Raw genomic sequence first — 15,905 nt, forward strand, 5'->3', positions numbered from 1 at the left:
CCTTGTTAAGTCATTGTTGATATTTTTTGTGAGAAAAAAGCCCTACATATGACTCAGTACCCATGAAGTAGCTCTCCGTTTCAACAAGGTTGGTGACCCCTGACCTACACCATAAAAACTGTGGTGTGCAAAGTGTATGTCTCCGTGTTGATCGCTCAGCTGCTCAATGATAGGGTTCTCATCTGCTCTTCTTTGACTCTGATTAACTTTTGTCAGAGACAATGAGCGTGAAACTATCAAAAACAAACACAATGGTCAGTTATCGTTTTGACATTTAAGGTGGCTTGATTGATACATGACGTGAACTCCTGTAGAGTTAAAATTTCCTGTAGCTGCCATATAGTGATATTAGGCCGTACAGTAGCGTCACATTGAATTTGTGTTAGTCTAACTACTGTAGTGAAAGTGAAAAGGCTGCAAAGCCTCCCTTATTTTAGCTAAGCTATTAAAGCTGTTATCTCTACCTGAATGATTGGGACCCCTGACTGCTACTGATTTTGGAGTTCAGTTCAACACCAGTAAGTCTTTGTTGATATAAGTGTTTCATCTTCCCCCCCCTCTGATTTAAATTAAACTAAACAGTTTCAAAGAGACCTCATGACAAATAACCGATCAACTTTTACTAGAATTTAAACTTTTCCTTTTAAATAATTTATTTCCAGCACAAATACTCACATAAGTATTCACCAGAATGCAGGAAATTCAGTGTTAGATGCTCAAAGTTCCCTGCGGGACGACCCCAGACGCTTACCTCTGCCCGAAACTCAAGACCTTACAAGTGTTCATATATGATTTCACTCCTTGTGTAATTACATGACAGTTTTATAAATACACATAATCATAATCCCAAACAATGAATTCCCATTACATCCCATATCTCTAAAGACACTACAGGTTAAGATGTATTTTAAAAGTTGTTTATTGACAAGTGTTTATTACATTCTAGATATCATTCTATCCATATAAATACAATGTACCAGATAAACTATGGTACATTGTTACATAAAAAAGACAGAACTATCTTAGAACTGGCTGAATTTCTAAACTCATATAAACAAAAGAAAAGGAAACAGTAAACAAGGCACAGATGATCACATTCTTTCTGCTGAAGCACAGCAACAGTTACTGTTAGACATGATCTGGATCATCCATGGCTGTTTTCCTCTTTTGGGAGGTCATCATACTCAGCTGTGAAAAAAACAAAAACATAGCACAACAGATTCATCATTTCACAAACAGATCTGACTACGTAAGATGCATACTGTGTCATCATATTGTATGTCTACATACTGTACCTGCTGTGTAGCTGTAGTTGCCTTTTGTTCAACCTGCTTCAGGCGTTTCTGTAAGTGACTCATCTTTTCTTGGGACTCTGCTAGCTGCCTCTCATACTGTACAAACACACAAATATGCAAAGTATTTATCACATAATCTATTATTTTATGTTATTTAACCAGATGAAAACTCATTGAGATCAAGACCTCTTTTACAAGGGCGACCTGGCCAAGAGGTCAGCAGCATACATCAAAATAAATAGTACAGTTTAATAGAATGGAGCATGTATACAGACAGTGGGTGCAGAAAGTAGTCATACCTCTTCACATTTTCTACATTTTGTTGTGTTACAGCCTTATTCCAAAATGGATTCAATATTTTTTTTCCCTCAACCTTCTACACACAATACCCCATAATGACAAAGTGAAAATGTTTTGTAGAAATTTTTGCAAATGAGTAAAAAAATAAAACACTAAAATATCGCATGTACATAAGTATTCATATCCTTTACTTTGAAACTCAAAATTGAGCTCAGGTTCATCCTGTTTCCTCTGACCATCCTTGAAATGTTTCTACAACTTGATTGGAGTCCACCTGTGGTAAATTCAGTTGATTGGACATGATTTGGAAAGGCACACACCTGTCTATATAAGATCCTACAGTTGACAGTGCATGTCTGAGCACAAACCAAAACATGAAGTCAAAGGAATTGTCTGTAGACCTTCAAGACAGGATTGTATCGAGGCACAGATCTAAGGAAAGGTACAGAAACATTTCTGCTGCACTGTAGGTCCCAAAGAGCTCAGTGGTGTCCATCATACGTAATGGAAGAAGTTTGGAACCACCTGGACTCTCCCGAGAGCTGGCCGTCTGGACAAAATGAGCGATCGGGGGAGAAGGGCCTTGGTCAGGGAGGTGACCAAGAACCCACCGGTCACTGACAGAGCTCCAGCGTTCCTCTGTGGAGATGGGAGAACCTTCCAGAAGGACAACCATCTCTGGAGCACTCCACAGATCAGGCCTTTATGATAGAGAGGCCAGACGGAAGCCACTCCTCGGTACAAAGCACATGAAAGTTTGCCAATAGGCACCTAAAGGACTCTCAGATCATGAGAAACAACATTCTCTGGTCTGATGAAAGCAAAATTGAACTCCTTGGCCTGAATGCCAACTGGAGGAAACCAGGCACCGCTCATCATCTGGCCAATACCATCCCTACAGTGAAGCATGGTGGCGGCAGCATCATGCTGTAGGGATTTTTTTCAGTGGCAGGAACTGGGAGACTAGTCAGGATCGAGGGAAGGATAAACGCAGCAAAGTACAGAGATTCTTGATGAAAACCTGCTCCAGAGCACTCTGGACCTCAGACTGCAGTGAAGGTTCACATTCCAGAAGGACAACGATCCTCAGCACACAGCCAAGGTAAATAAGGAGTGGCTTCAGGACAAGTCTCTGAATGTCCTTGAGTGGCCCAGCCAGAGCCCAGATTTAAACCCTATTGAACATCTCTGGAAAGACCTGAAAATAGCTGTGCGCTGACGCTCCCCATCCAACCTCATTGAATTTGAGAGGATGTCGAAAGAAGAATGGGAGAAACTCCTCAAACCCAGGTGTGCTAAGCTTGTAGCATCATACCTGAGAAGACTGGAGGCTGTAATCACTGCCAAACGTGCTTCAACTAAGTATTTAGTAAAGGGTCTGAATACTTGTGCACATGCGATATTTGAGTGTTTTATTTTTAATCAATTTGCAAAAAATTCTACAAAACATTTTTCACTTTGTCATTATGGAGTATTGTGTGTTGAAAGTTGAGGGAAAAATGAATTTAATCCATTTTGGAATAAGGCTGTAAAACAACAAAATGTAGAAAAAGTGAAGGGGTCTGAATACTTTCCGTACCCACTGTATATACAGACAGTGTGTAGAACCAATCAATTATTTATTCTGTGGTCTGTCTGTCTTTAAGATGGAGCCAAAGGAAGTGAAATAAAATCAGACAATTTCAAGTCCTTCTGGAGCGTATTCCAAGCAGTAGGAGCAGCAAAACTGAACGTTTTCTTACTGAACTCTGTCAGAACAAGGGGAACACACATTTGTAAGATGTCGGAGGAGCGCAAGGCATAGTGGCTTTTAGATCTTTGTAGATACACACATAGATAAGTTGGGACCAAGCCAAGGAGAGATTTATAAATCAGACGTAGCCAGTGTGTCTGCCTGCCTCAATCCTGCCTCAAGGATGGCCAGTCAGCTTTGACGTAAAGTTTGCAGTGATGAGCGAGGTGTGTGCAACCCGTGACGAACCTCAGAGCACAGTGATATACACTATTTAAAGACTGAAGCTCACAAAGACATCACCGTAATCTATCAGAGGCAGAGAAGTTATAGATGGGAGAAGTTTCCTCGCTCTGAGGGAGAAACAGGATTCATTCCTGAAGTAGAAACCTAGTTTCACTCTAAGCTTAAAGACCAGGCTGGCTATATGAGCTTTAAACGAAAGCTCTGGATCGAAAAGAAAACCTAAGTATTTATACTTAATAACAAGATCTATGGGTTTCTGTTGTGAAGTTACTACCCAGGGGACATTTTCTGGGGACCCACTTCAGTTAGAGAAAAGCATTAGTTTGGTTTCAGCAGACGAGACTGAACAACATTGAAGGCCGACTGTAAAAATCAAAAGCTGGAGTAATTGAAGATGAACAACAGTAAATAATGGTGTCATCAGCATACAAGTGATACCAGGCATTTGACAATACAAAGTCACACATGGGGCAATTATCACTAACAAATGAGGACACTTTTAATCCAACTGTTGTATTTATTCATATTCAGACAGTGCAGATGAATCCTCTGAAAGAAACTTTTGTTTCAGTTCATCATACATATTTTTCCTTTTCTAACCCTACAATCAAGTTTCCAAAAAAGTTTGGATGCTTAATATTATGACAATAGAAAAAAGAATGCAATGATTTCCAAAATATTTATTTTGCTGGGCACATGGCATGAAGTATGTGTCTTGTGGAAGTTAATCTCAGGTTATGGATCCAATGGATCCGCTGCATTTGAGAGGTCACCAGCCAGCCTGATCAGAGCACTTTTTTTTCAATGATATGATGCCCTATTCACAATTCAATCTCCAGATTCAGTGTAATTTTACATTGAGAAACTTCTAAATTGTTGCACTATTTGCCAGAGCAGTATTTCATATAGTGGAGTACTTCTCCCCAGCTCTACTTTAGAAAGAGTTAGCCTCTCTGGGACACTATTTTTAATCCCAATCATGACACTTCCCTGTTGCAAATTAACCTAATAAATAATGAGATGTTACAAGTAATTCTTCTTTCTGTCCCCCAGCTTGTTCAGTCTTTTATGCACTGCCCAACTTTTTAAAACCTTCTGTGGGCAAAAACAATCACTGATCACATTCTGTTTCTGTTTGTATTTTATACAACAACTCTTTAGAAATGGGTTGTACATCTTTTTACCATTATGCAGAAAACATGATGTCTCGTAAATATAATTTGGGATTCAGGTTCCTGCTATTAAACACCTGATTATATTTTGTATGTTAGTTGATACTTGTTTTCAGCACAGGATCAAGAAATGTAGTCTTACATTTTAAAAGCAGATTAAAGTGTTCCCCATGTAAGTCAGAGTTTCCAAAGAATGGCTGAGCATCTCCTCTCCAAGTCTCTCAAAGTAATTTGGAAGTGTATTAGGTCACAATTGTGTGGGTGCATTTTACACAAACCTCAGCAACAGTGTTGTGGTCAGTTTCAAGCTCCATCTCCAGCTCGTGTGAATGCCGCTTCTGATGGTTTAGCTCTGCCCTGAAATAAAGATTAACATTTATCCCCTTCTTGTAGGCAAACATAGTGGCAAACGTTTATTTTCAAGTGCTTTAACAAGTTTAATATTTAAACATAAACCAGTTCTTTCAGGCCAAAATGTTTAGGCCCCCAGGAAAACTGGAACATTTTCCTTAAATTCTGCCAAGTGTTTGTATCAAATTTTTTCAATGATGCAATCAAACATTCACCGTGTTCTTTAGTAGCTTTTGTTAAATTCCTCACAACACCTGAGCATTCAATCAGCATTGAGTTTTACTTAAGGGACTCCAAACAGGGCACTTGAACACATCATTGAGAGACTACTCATACTAACCATGTCAAAGACAAAGGGAATCAGTCTTGAGCTCAGAAAGAAGATAATGGAGGCTCATAATAAGGGGGAAGGCTATACTGTCATTTCCAAATGTTTTACAGTGTCTAGAACAGCTGCATGCTGCATCATTGCAAAGTGACGTCCCTGGGTCTTCCAACAAAACAATGACCTAAAGCATACATCAAAATTGGTCCAACAGTTCTTAAAGGACACCTAAGCCAAGGTCCTGGAGTGGCCTGCACAGAGCCCAGATCTCAATCCTGAGAATCTGTGGTGGGTGCTCAAAGTGAATGTCCATGCTCAGAAACCATGTACTTTGGACCAGCTGGAACAATTTGAATTGGAAGAAAGGGACAAAATCCCTCCAGAGACATGTGCCAACCCTGTAAAGGACTACTTGAAGAGGTTGTTGTCAGGTGTGGCTCAGAAACGGTGCACTATTGACTACTAATGGCCCAGAAGGCTAATAAAGGTTGACATGTCATGTTTGCCTTTTCTTGTTTCAATTCATTACATCACCAAATTTGGTGAACATTTTGTCTTTGTTATTTTGGAAACAAATAAACTCTAAACACTTGTTGTTAATGGTCATTTCATGGAGAAATCAAGGGTTTTGTCTGATTTCACAAGGGGGGTAATAATTTTGGCCTCAACTGGATAGTATCCTGTCTTAGGCTGGGCAGACTCTGTAAAATTCTATAAATGTGGTGGAATGTCAACTTCCACTACATGAGTCAAACGTCTATGACACACAACCAAAGCTCACAAATGATTGGCTCACAGTGTATGGTCTGATATTCAAGCACAACCTGAGTGCTCAGGTTGTATATGACACATTGGGATGAAGCTATCACAACTGTCAAAGTTTTTGCAGAAAACTGGAAAACGATCAAATAAAGGTTCCTAAGGTGCCGTGGCCACTGCCGCCGTTTGTAGCGCTGGCAGCGCCTGTTTTCTATTCGAACTCAATGTGATTCAGCGTTTTCAGCACCCAGCGCAAAAATGCTCTCAGCGGAAAACAGTTCAACTTTTGGAACATCGCCATGCTCATCAATGTCCCTTCTTGACCATTGAACGATCAGAATTAAGAAGGGGCGGGACTTCTGTAATCAACTTTGTCAACAACTATGGTGGAGGTTCATACGAAGGAGAAAAGTCACACTCGTTTCTTTGAGGTGCAATTTCTGAGTTTAGAGCTGCTGCTGATGCTGAGACAAGATTCCTATCATTAGTTTCTACAGTTTCATGATGAAATGTCATTGAACGAAAGCAGGTATGAAGCATACAGAGCATTTTAAAAACAGAGCCAACGGTCACTTCTTAGGGAAGCTGAAGTGCCGCAGGAATACTTTCGTAACCTAGCAACAGTAAAAGCTGGTGAGAAGCGCTCTGAAATGGAGGTTGCAGGCGCTCCCAGCTCTAAAAACGTCTGCAGAGGACACAGCATATAGTGGACAATATTGCCATTTGAGATTCCGATATAATACATGCTTTTATGAGCCCACTTGATGCTTATCAAGGAACGTGCAGATATTATTGACAGTTTTGAAATATGTATTTTTGAATTGAAAAAAAAACAACATATGAAGTTAATAGAGAATGAATTTCAAACATTTTAAAATCCAACCAGTCTCTTTGGATTGAGGAGTTTACATTTTTATTCTGATCAGACTATTGTTTCCTCAGAAGTCAATGTTAACATAGCAGCTGATGGGTGTATCTTTTTTTTTGAGGGTTTTTTCCATTTCAGGGATTTAAAATGGAACATACAAACAAGTCAAATCTGCCTTCAAAAGTTCTTACTTGAGGCTGGTGATTTTAGTCTCAAAAGCCTGGACCAGGTTCTTGGACTCTTCCTTCCAATGCTGGGTACTTTTCTGCTGGGCTATTAGAAGGCGCTTCATATCAGCACTAGAGCTCCGGCTGCACTCCTCCAGCTCCTGCATCCTTGTCGTGAGTCCCCGTTCCTTCAAGCTGTACTTATGCTCAATCTGTGAAACCTACATTGAAGGCAGCAGAGAGGAGTTTTCATTCCAAAATTCATATAAAATGAAACATTTCTGTCTTAAAGCTGGGGTTGGTAGTCAGATTTAGATACACTTTTTGTTATACTGGTTAAAATGATCTTTATGTCCTGATGGCAATCAATACATAATGTGTTCTTAAAAAATAGTTAAAAAAAACCCTGCCATCTACAGCTGGAGTAAACCTGGGAAAACACCAACCAATCACCGTTTTTGGGGACCAAAATTTTAAACCAATCAAATCCCTTCCTGCCGTTCTGCTCGCCTCCTGCACGTACATTTCCCCGGCGTGCACTCCCTGCCCCCTGCCTCTGCTTCCCCTGACTCTATTTACTGCCCCTCTCACTCGACCTCGGGCCTGTCCCCTCTGAGCCGATGAGGTGCTTTGATCAGGACTGTAGTCAAGTCCAGTAAGTCCTACAGAAAATGTATATGTACTGTAGCGTCCGTCCGGACGCTGTAGGGATGACGAGCCGGTTCGTGAACACGTTGAGCTTGTGCTACACTCTACAATTGAGGTCACAAAAATAAGGAAAGCCCCTGTAAACCTTCGACAGGGGGGGACAGAACGGATGCTACAGTTTGTTATTTTAAGAGCTCACTAAAATATAAAAGTTAGGTTTGATTTTGCAGTCTAAGAATGTAATACTTTAACTGCTCTTGGAACAAATGAGTTCTTGTAAACCTTCTTTGTGGCTCATGGCAGTTTAAAACGCCGACCTGATGGGAGCAGTTACCTGTTGTTTGGCTCTTTTTTGGACCAACTGGAAGTCCTTGCGCAGTTCATCTATCTCTTTGCGAAGTTGAAAGTTTTCTTGTTGCAGCTTGAGCCTTTCATCACTGACACAAACACAGTTGTCCCTCGCTGTAGCAAGAGAACACTGAAGACGCTGCACTTCCTCGTGGCACCGGGACAGCTCCTCACTGTGGCTACATGCACAATGAACACACACACACAGGTACACTCAAACATCATCCTGAAAAATACCAAATTATGTCCCTTTTTTTTAATCCTTTCTGAATATACCTTAAAGTGAGGTACTAAATATCTTTTGTTTTTATAAGCAGCTAAACAGATAACAATGGACCTCATCACAAAAACAGACACATTGTACAACAAGTACATGGATAGTTACATCTTCCAGAACTCAAAGTTCATACCCTGCATCCTTCACACAATGTACTTGTCCTAACAAGGACCAAGAAAGTAGACCACATCTCTCCAGTTCTTAGATCTCTACACTGGCTTCCTGTCTGTCAGAGAGTAGACTTTAAAATCCTGCTGATGGTTTATAAAGCACTGAATGGTTTAGACCCAAAATACATTGCTGATCTGCTGCTACTGTATGAACCATCCTGACCTCTGAGGTCATCAGGTACTGGTCTGCTTTCAGTCCCTAGAGTCAGAATTAAACATGGTGAAGCAGCGTTTAGTCATTATGCACCACATATCTGGAACACACTCCCTGAAAGCTGCAGGTCTGCTCCAACTCTCACCTCTTTAAAATCAAAGACTAAGACTTTTTTATTTAAAAAAAATTATTTTAACTCACTTTAAATGCAAATTTTAAATTTACTTTTAATATATTTTTAATTTTCCTTTTCTTTTCTGTTTTGTTATATTTGTCATTTTAATTGTGCTCTTTTATGCTTGTTTGAATGTTTCCAATGCTTTTAATGTTTTAATGTAAAGCATATTGAGTAGCCCTCGTGAATGAAATGTGCTTTACAAATAAAGCTGCTTTGCCTTGTGTCCAACCTCACACATGGCTACCCTAGATAGCTTGCAATGAAGACACCTGGACAACTTTGGTAAGCATCGGCCATGTGCCTGGCCAGCAAGTAGTATTTGAGACTCAACACAATTGTAATAATAACATCAAACCACAGTTGCCAACTCTCACGTCCCTGGCGTGTGACAGATACGCTCTCACCTAACCCAACAAATCTCAGGCCAAAACACTACACCATAAAAACTCTGTGGTGTGCAACGTTTATGTCGCAGTGTTGATCACTCAGCTGCTCAAATACAGGGTTCTGTTCTGCCCTACCTTGACTCTGATTAACTTCTGTTAGAGACAATGAACGCCAAACTATCAAAAACAAACACAACGCTCAGTTATCGTTTTGGCATTTAGGGTGGCTTGATTGATACACGAGGTTAACTCGTTCAGAGTAACGGCAAAGAAAATACTCCACCTTGAAATTTCCGGTAGCTGCCAAATAATGACCTTAGGCTGTACGGTAGCGTCCCAATGAATTTGCTTTAGTCTAACTACTGTAGTAAAAACAAGAAGGCTGCAGAGCCTCCCTTATTTTAGCTCTCGCTGTTATCTCTAGAGACCTCGTGAAAAATAGAAGAATAGATTTTACAAGATTTAAGCTTTTTCAGGGATTTAAATTATTTTTTTGTTATTTATATATCTATCATTTTGTCTTTTTCTTTTACACAATTTCATTTCCAGAACAAATGGTCACATAAATATTCACCATAATGCAGGAATTAAGTCTTAGATGCATCGATATGTTTAAATGAACTCTAAACTTTGAGTATCAGGTTTGAAAGGAAGTGCTCTTTGATTTTCTTTGCGGCTTCCCTTCAAGCAAACCAGAGTACACCACTGTGCATTATTTCGTTAAATCCATGTGTGATCAAATACATTTGCGCGTGATTAAATGTAAGTTTATGTGATAAGGTCCATGTCATAAAAATCTCACCCCAGCCGGACACTCAAAGTTTGCAACCCTGGGAGAGACCTTGATTTGGAAATGAATCATTGGATGCTGGATTTTAGATCTGGATAGTTGCTTTAAACTCCTGGCATCAGTAGTTTTAACAAAGTATTTGAAGCTCATTACAGCATGGGACCCAAGAGTCACATATATTTTTGGGTTTTAAAAAATTCAGAACAAGGTCTTTATAAGAACCAGGTTTCCAAATCAATCCCACTCCTCTATTCATATCTGCTCAATGAGCTCTGTGTCTGTTCCTCCCCCAAAGGTCTCAGAACAATTGCCCTTCAAAATATCACCATATCTTATCACATCCTATGATTTCAAACTTTGGGAAGAATTCCTATTGATCACAGCTGACACAAATGTGACATCTGGACTTTAAAACTCAAAGACCAGCAAATAGACATATCCTCCTCTCCTTTACTGAGGATGGTTGCATTATGTTTTGCTTAAGTTTAAATTTTTTCCAACATGCTACACTGAGTACTTTTCCTGTTTGGTTGAAAAGAATTGGAGTGACTGTGGAGACCCAGATTAGTTTAAAGTGCTTTATCATACTTACCACATCTCCTCTTTTTTCAGTTTGTTCTGAGTGCTTTGCAGAGTGAGGCTCAAGTCCTCTGCCATCCTTTCTGCATCTAGACATCTTTGGTGAAGAGCATCAATTTTTCTGAACTCTGGCTCTGCCAGGCCCTCTTTGTACACCTAAAACAAAAACACTATAAGCAGCATATCAAATATAATTCATCATAACTCTGGAGCTGACTTGAGCAGCTGTGGTTCAATGGTTAACTGCCATATCCGTTTAACTAAACCCATCCCATACCTTTTCTAGCTCCTCCTCAAGCGCATTTCTCTCTCGCATCGACCTTTGAATCTGAGACTCTTTGTCGGCAGACTCCTTGAGAGAGGTGGAAAGAGAAGACATAGGGGCAATGATGAAAATAATAAAACAGCTGACAAAAAAGGGACTGATAACAGTTATCATCGCTCCCTCTCTCTTATTCTCCTCTATCCCTCTTTCCAGACCCAACTCGGTCGAGGCAGATGTCTGTCTAACATGAGTCTGGTTCTGCTCGAGGTTTCTGCCTGTTAAAGGAAGTTTGTCCTCTCCGCTGTAACTAGCTAAATACTGTGAGGTGCAATGCTCATCGTAGATTAAGATGAGATCAGACTGAGTCCTGTCGATTAGAGGGGACTGAGTCTTATCCTGTCTTGGTGTTGGGTCTCTGTTCATAATTTGACATAGAGTGGTCTAGACCTGCTCTGTTTGTAAAAGCGTCTTGAGATAACGCTTGTTGTGATTTGGCGCTATACAAATAAAGATTGATTGATTGATCTATTTATTGATTGATCTATTTATAAATTGATTGATTGATTGATTGATTGATTGATTGATTGATTGATTGATTGATTGATTGATTGATTGATTGATTGATTGATTGATTGATTGATTGATTGATTGAGTTAGTTATGATTAAATAAATTGTGCCTCAAATGTGTGCCTCTTACCAGCTGCAGTGCAGACAGTTCTTCAGCCATACGGTGGATTTGAAAGTTGTACTGTTTTCGGACATTATCCACCTGTTAGAGATAAAGTTACACATTTGAAAAATGAAGAGTAACTTCTAGTATAAAAGAAAAAAGACAACAAAGACAAAAGGACTTGGGTTGGAGACTGAACTTGTGCATTTTAGTCACACACTTAAGTTAACACTTGTACTCTGAGATGTATTTGACTGGTTATAAAACGGACTGAAAGTTCAAAATTCAAATGTAATTTGTTGGGTTATAGTATTGTGTTTTTGTGCCAAGAAAAAGTCTGCCGTAAACTCTGAACTGTACCTCTGTTTTGGTGCGGACTGCAGCATCCTTAATTAACACTTTAATGCCCTTCTTTGTGTTCTCCAGCTCTTCTGTCTTCTGTTTCTCTCTCAACAGGGCCTGAAGGAATATGATTTAAGACATGCTCATCAACAAATTCTACAATGTCCTTTCTTTCTTTATGGTTCATGGATTATGCAGCTCATCAAGATTGAAAGTGATGCTCTGCCAGTGAAAAATACTAAAATAAGGGGAAGAAGAATAGTCTAGGAAGAGTAAAAAAAGGGATTGTAGTCACCTGGTCCTTCTGCAATGCAGCTTCCTCGGCAACCTGAGAACTCTCTCGGACTTTGGCCATGGCCTCATACTTCTCCTCTTCAAGGGTGGTGCAACGCACCTGGAGTTCCCCTACCTTTTTCTCCCACACAGATTGCTCTCTGCTGACCGTCACTGCCTCCTGGGATGCAGCTTTTAACCTTGCAATATTGAAAAAAGAGGGAGTTATAGCAGTAAAGGCAGGTTTATACTTCTGCGTCGTAGGCCTCTGCGTAGGTACGGGAGCTACTCAGACCTATGACTGAGGCTACGCCGTCGATTTGACGCACAAGTATAAATCAGGCTTAAGTATCCACTGCCAGGTGCTTTGAATTTGTGCCCATTCCTCCACATACCTCTAATATGATACTTTTTCTTTCATAACAAATAACATCTTAAAATTCAACTAAAAGGATGAATCTTTGTTTCTCTAAAAAAAACTGGTATTTCTTAGCCTACATCAAACATTTGCCCACATGTCTCCTTCTTGAAAAGTGGTTTGGTAAGAGTACTCCTCCACTTAGAACAAATCAAGACAACTTTCTTTTGATAGTATTTTTGCTGAATGGACTTTTGGATTCTCTATGTAATGAAAGTGATCCTCTGGTGAAAAAGACTGTCCCTTGAGACGTGAGGAGTGTGCAGCCATGGCCACATTGAACAATAAGAATAAAATAGAAATGTAATTCAGTACTGGAAACACTGGTGCAGCCTGACAGAGTTGAATCAATGGTCTCCAATGACCAGTATACAGGTGAGGTCAAGCAACAGATCAGCATTAATGGAGTGGAAGATTATGATATATATATATATGATATATTTATACTTTTCAATGTCATCTTGCAGCATACAGTCAATTTTCCGTTGAGCGGCTTAAAAGGGTCAGAAAAAGATGAAAAGTAAATTCAAGGGAAGAACTCTGTTGTGAAGAGCTCACCTGGCCTCCAGCTGGATCAACGCAGCTTGAAGTTGTTGGAGCCTTCTCTCTGCTGCGACCTCTCTGCCCTGAGACTCTGCCACAGCCTCCTCCTGGAGAGAGATTTGAATATACATTATGTATTTCTCTTCCACTTCTGATAAAAGAACAACCAATTTTCTTCTACAACATATTCTTTATTCAATCATTTTTGGATTCTCCTCTCACCTGTCTCTTCATCTGATCCTGGACATTCTGGAGCAGTTTGGCCATCTCATCCTCTTTTGCTGTGGCAGTCTTCCACTCGGCCTTGGCTTGCCTACACAAGTAAGACAAGGACAAAACAATACTTGCTTTTGCTTTGAGTCCAATTTTTTGATGCAGTGGTCAGCCTAGGAAACTCAGTGCATCAGTTGTTCAGTTACCTCAGCTGGCTGTGTAGGTCCTCCATCTCCTTGTTCTGTTCTCTCACAGTCCTCAGAAAGTGCTGGTTTGTCTGTGTGTGGCAAGAGACACAAGACCGGCCTGATTGTGGCATGACTCTCAAGTCCCAACTCACTCAAGAAAACATATCAAACACAACTCTGAGACAGCCTTGGTTAGTAACAGTTAACTGCAAAGTAAAACCTTTGAACATAGTGACTGATGCCAGTGAGGCGTGTTCACAAGGCCTGCCCCCTCATAAAAAATGCATCTGCATGATATCATGTTACTCCCTGGTAACACACATATTGTATCCCCACTAAATGCCAGGCATGTGTGTCTATGTACTGATAAATGTTCCTCATGTGTCCCTCACAAGCGCCGGCCAGAGAGCTTTCTGTTTTCTGCACCAAAACTGTGGACCTCTTCTTCTGGACATTAAAACAGCGAGCATTCTGGGTGTTTTTAAAAGTAAACTTAAAAACTTAAGTTTAACTTTGAGTCATTTGCTTTTAGTCCTGGACTACATTATTACCATTAAGACAATTGATTTAGCATCATTTTATTTATTTGATTTTATTCTAGCTTATCTTATCATATTTTATTTTTAGATTTATTTTTCTGGTCTGTATCTGATTTTATTTCATTGATTTTATTGTAATGACTTGATTTTATATTATTTTCCGATATTTATCTGATTTTACTTTATTGATTTTATTGTAATGACTTGATTTTATATTATTTTCTGATACTTTTCTGATTTTATTTGATTGATTTTATCATCATGATTTCATTTTTAAGTATTTTACATCACATTCCTTTCCACTTGTATCTGTTGCTGTTGTTTTCTGTCTGTCTGTTCTGAGTTGAGTAAATACTTTTATTAAGTTAGTTTATAGTAATTGTGTTTGTCTTCCAAACTATTTTAGTGCGTGTTCACGAGGCCGCCAACCACTGTTGAGTCACCAGCTTTTAGGTTTGCAAAATAACTGTTGTTTACCTACCAACTATATGTTTTTATGTTGTGTTATATTTTAATATGTTCTGTGTTCCTATTATTCATTTAAAGGTGCAGAGTGTAGAAATAGGAATATTAGCGACATCTAGTGGTCTGATTCTAGAATGAACCTCTCCGTTCCTAACCCTTTGTATCAGTTAGTTCTCTAACATCGTGTTACTGTCAGGCAAAAGACTAAAAGAAGTTATTAAACTATTAGGACATCCTCAGGTCACAGACTGAGGTATCAGACTTCAGGTAAAGAAGCGCCATGTCTTGGGAAAACCTCCGTCATGTGTCAGACTTCAGATGGAAGGGCCTCAGTCTAAACGTCATTAAGTCTGGCTTCAGTGAGCCAGCTGTTGTTGTGTTCACTACATGGCAGGAGTTGTGCTCTGCTTGTGTTCCCAGTGTACAGAGTGCTCAATGGTCAGGCTCTAGTCTATATCAGGGAGCTGGTGAAGCTTTATAACTCCAGCAATACTCTGAGGTCCTCTGATCAGGGTTTACTGGTTTAAAAACTAAAGGGGACTGTGCTTTCCAGGTTGTTAGTCCTGAACTCTGCAACAGTCTCCCTCTGGAGCTCAGAACTGTGGACTCTGTGGTTTAAAAAGCAGTTGATGACCTATCTGTTCACACTTGACTTTGTTGAATCTGTCTGTTTTTATGTCATGTTTTTGTATTTATTTGCAATTGCTGTTTTGCCTTTTAACGCTTTTCTTTTGTTGTTGTTGTAGTGCACCTTGTGACCTCTGTTCTTGAGAGGTGCTCTATAAATAAATCTTACTTACTTACTTCAGTCACAGATTCATCACACATTCCCCAATGTATTAACAGTGATTCTCAGGTCTCATCTGTTGCAACAAAAACGATTGTACTCAGAAGTAGTGCATCACAGCTACTGGTGGTTTGTGCTCGTCTCAGGTTCTCCTGAGTTCATGTCAGGAAAGACTCCACCATATTTAGCGATAGTTTTTTATAAACTACGGCCTTATTAACCAGTCCATTGCAGCCCACTATGACACTTCACTTTATAACAGGTAAATACTGTTTAACGGTGACGATCTAAACCACAAAGTACGGTTAAAAATACACTTTTTAACGTTTTATGGAATAAAACAAATCATTTTTTTCTGAAGCCGTTTGGTCTGAAGCCGTTTCATCTGAAGTCTGACACATGACGGAGGTTTGCAGAAGACATGATGCTTTTTCACCAGAGGTCTGACACATCACT

At 39.7% G+C, this 15,905-nt stretch overlaps 1 protein-coding gene across 4 annotated transcripts in view; it reads right to left on the reverse strand.

Moving 5' to 3' along the window:
* Positions 1 to 901: 901 nt before the first annotated feature.
* sclt1 (sodium channel and clathrin linker 1) overlaps positions 902 to 15,905 on the reverse strand; it is a 32,147-nt gene continuing 17,143 nt past the window's right edge. For all 4 annotated transcript variants that reach the window (XM_034706699.1, XM_034706698.1, XM_034706701.1 and 1 more), the window contains exons 10-22: positions 13,677 to 13,747; positions 13,480 to 13,570; positions 13,273 to 13,364; positions 12,319 to 12,496; positions 12,042 to 12,140; positions 11,709 to 11,780; positions 11,023 to 11,097; positions 10,759 to 10,901; positions 8,198 to 8,390; positions 7,240 to 7,436; positions 5,024 to 5,102; positions 1,296 to 1,391; positions 902 to 1,188 (exon numbers count right to left, since the gene is read on the reverse strand). In XM_034706699.1, coding sequence (XP_034562590.1) covers positions 1,129 to 1,188; positions 1,296 to 1,391; positions 5,024 to 5,102; positions 7,240 to 7,436; positions 8,198 to 8,390; positions 10,759 to 10,901; positions 11,023 to 11,097; positions 11,709 to 11,780; positions 12,042 to 12,140; positions 12,319 to 12,496; positions 13,273 to 13,364; positions 13,480 to 13,570; positions 13,677 to 13,747 — 1,446 coding nt within the window. In that variant the 3' untranslated portion in view covers positions 902 to 1,128. The remainder of the gene's footprint in view (positions 1,189 to 1,295; positions 1,392 to 5,023; positions 5,103 to 7,239; positions 7,437 to 8,197; positions 8,391 to 10,758; positions 10,902 to 11,022; positions 11,098 to 11,708; positions 11,781 to 12,041; positions 12,141 to 12,318; positions 12,497 to 13,272; positions 13,365 to 13,479; positions 13,571 to 13,676; positions 13,748 to 15,905) is intronic.

This window comes from Notolabrus celidotus, chromosome 17, assembly GCF_009762535.1.
Source record: "Notolabrus celidotus isolate fNotCel1 chromosome 17, fNotCel1.pri, whole genome shotgun sequence".
Taxonomy (NCBI): domain Eukaryota; kingdom Metazoa; phylum Chordata; class Actinopteri; order Labriformes; family Labridae; genus Notolabrus; species Notolabrus celidotus.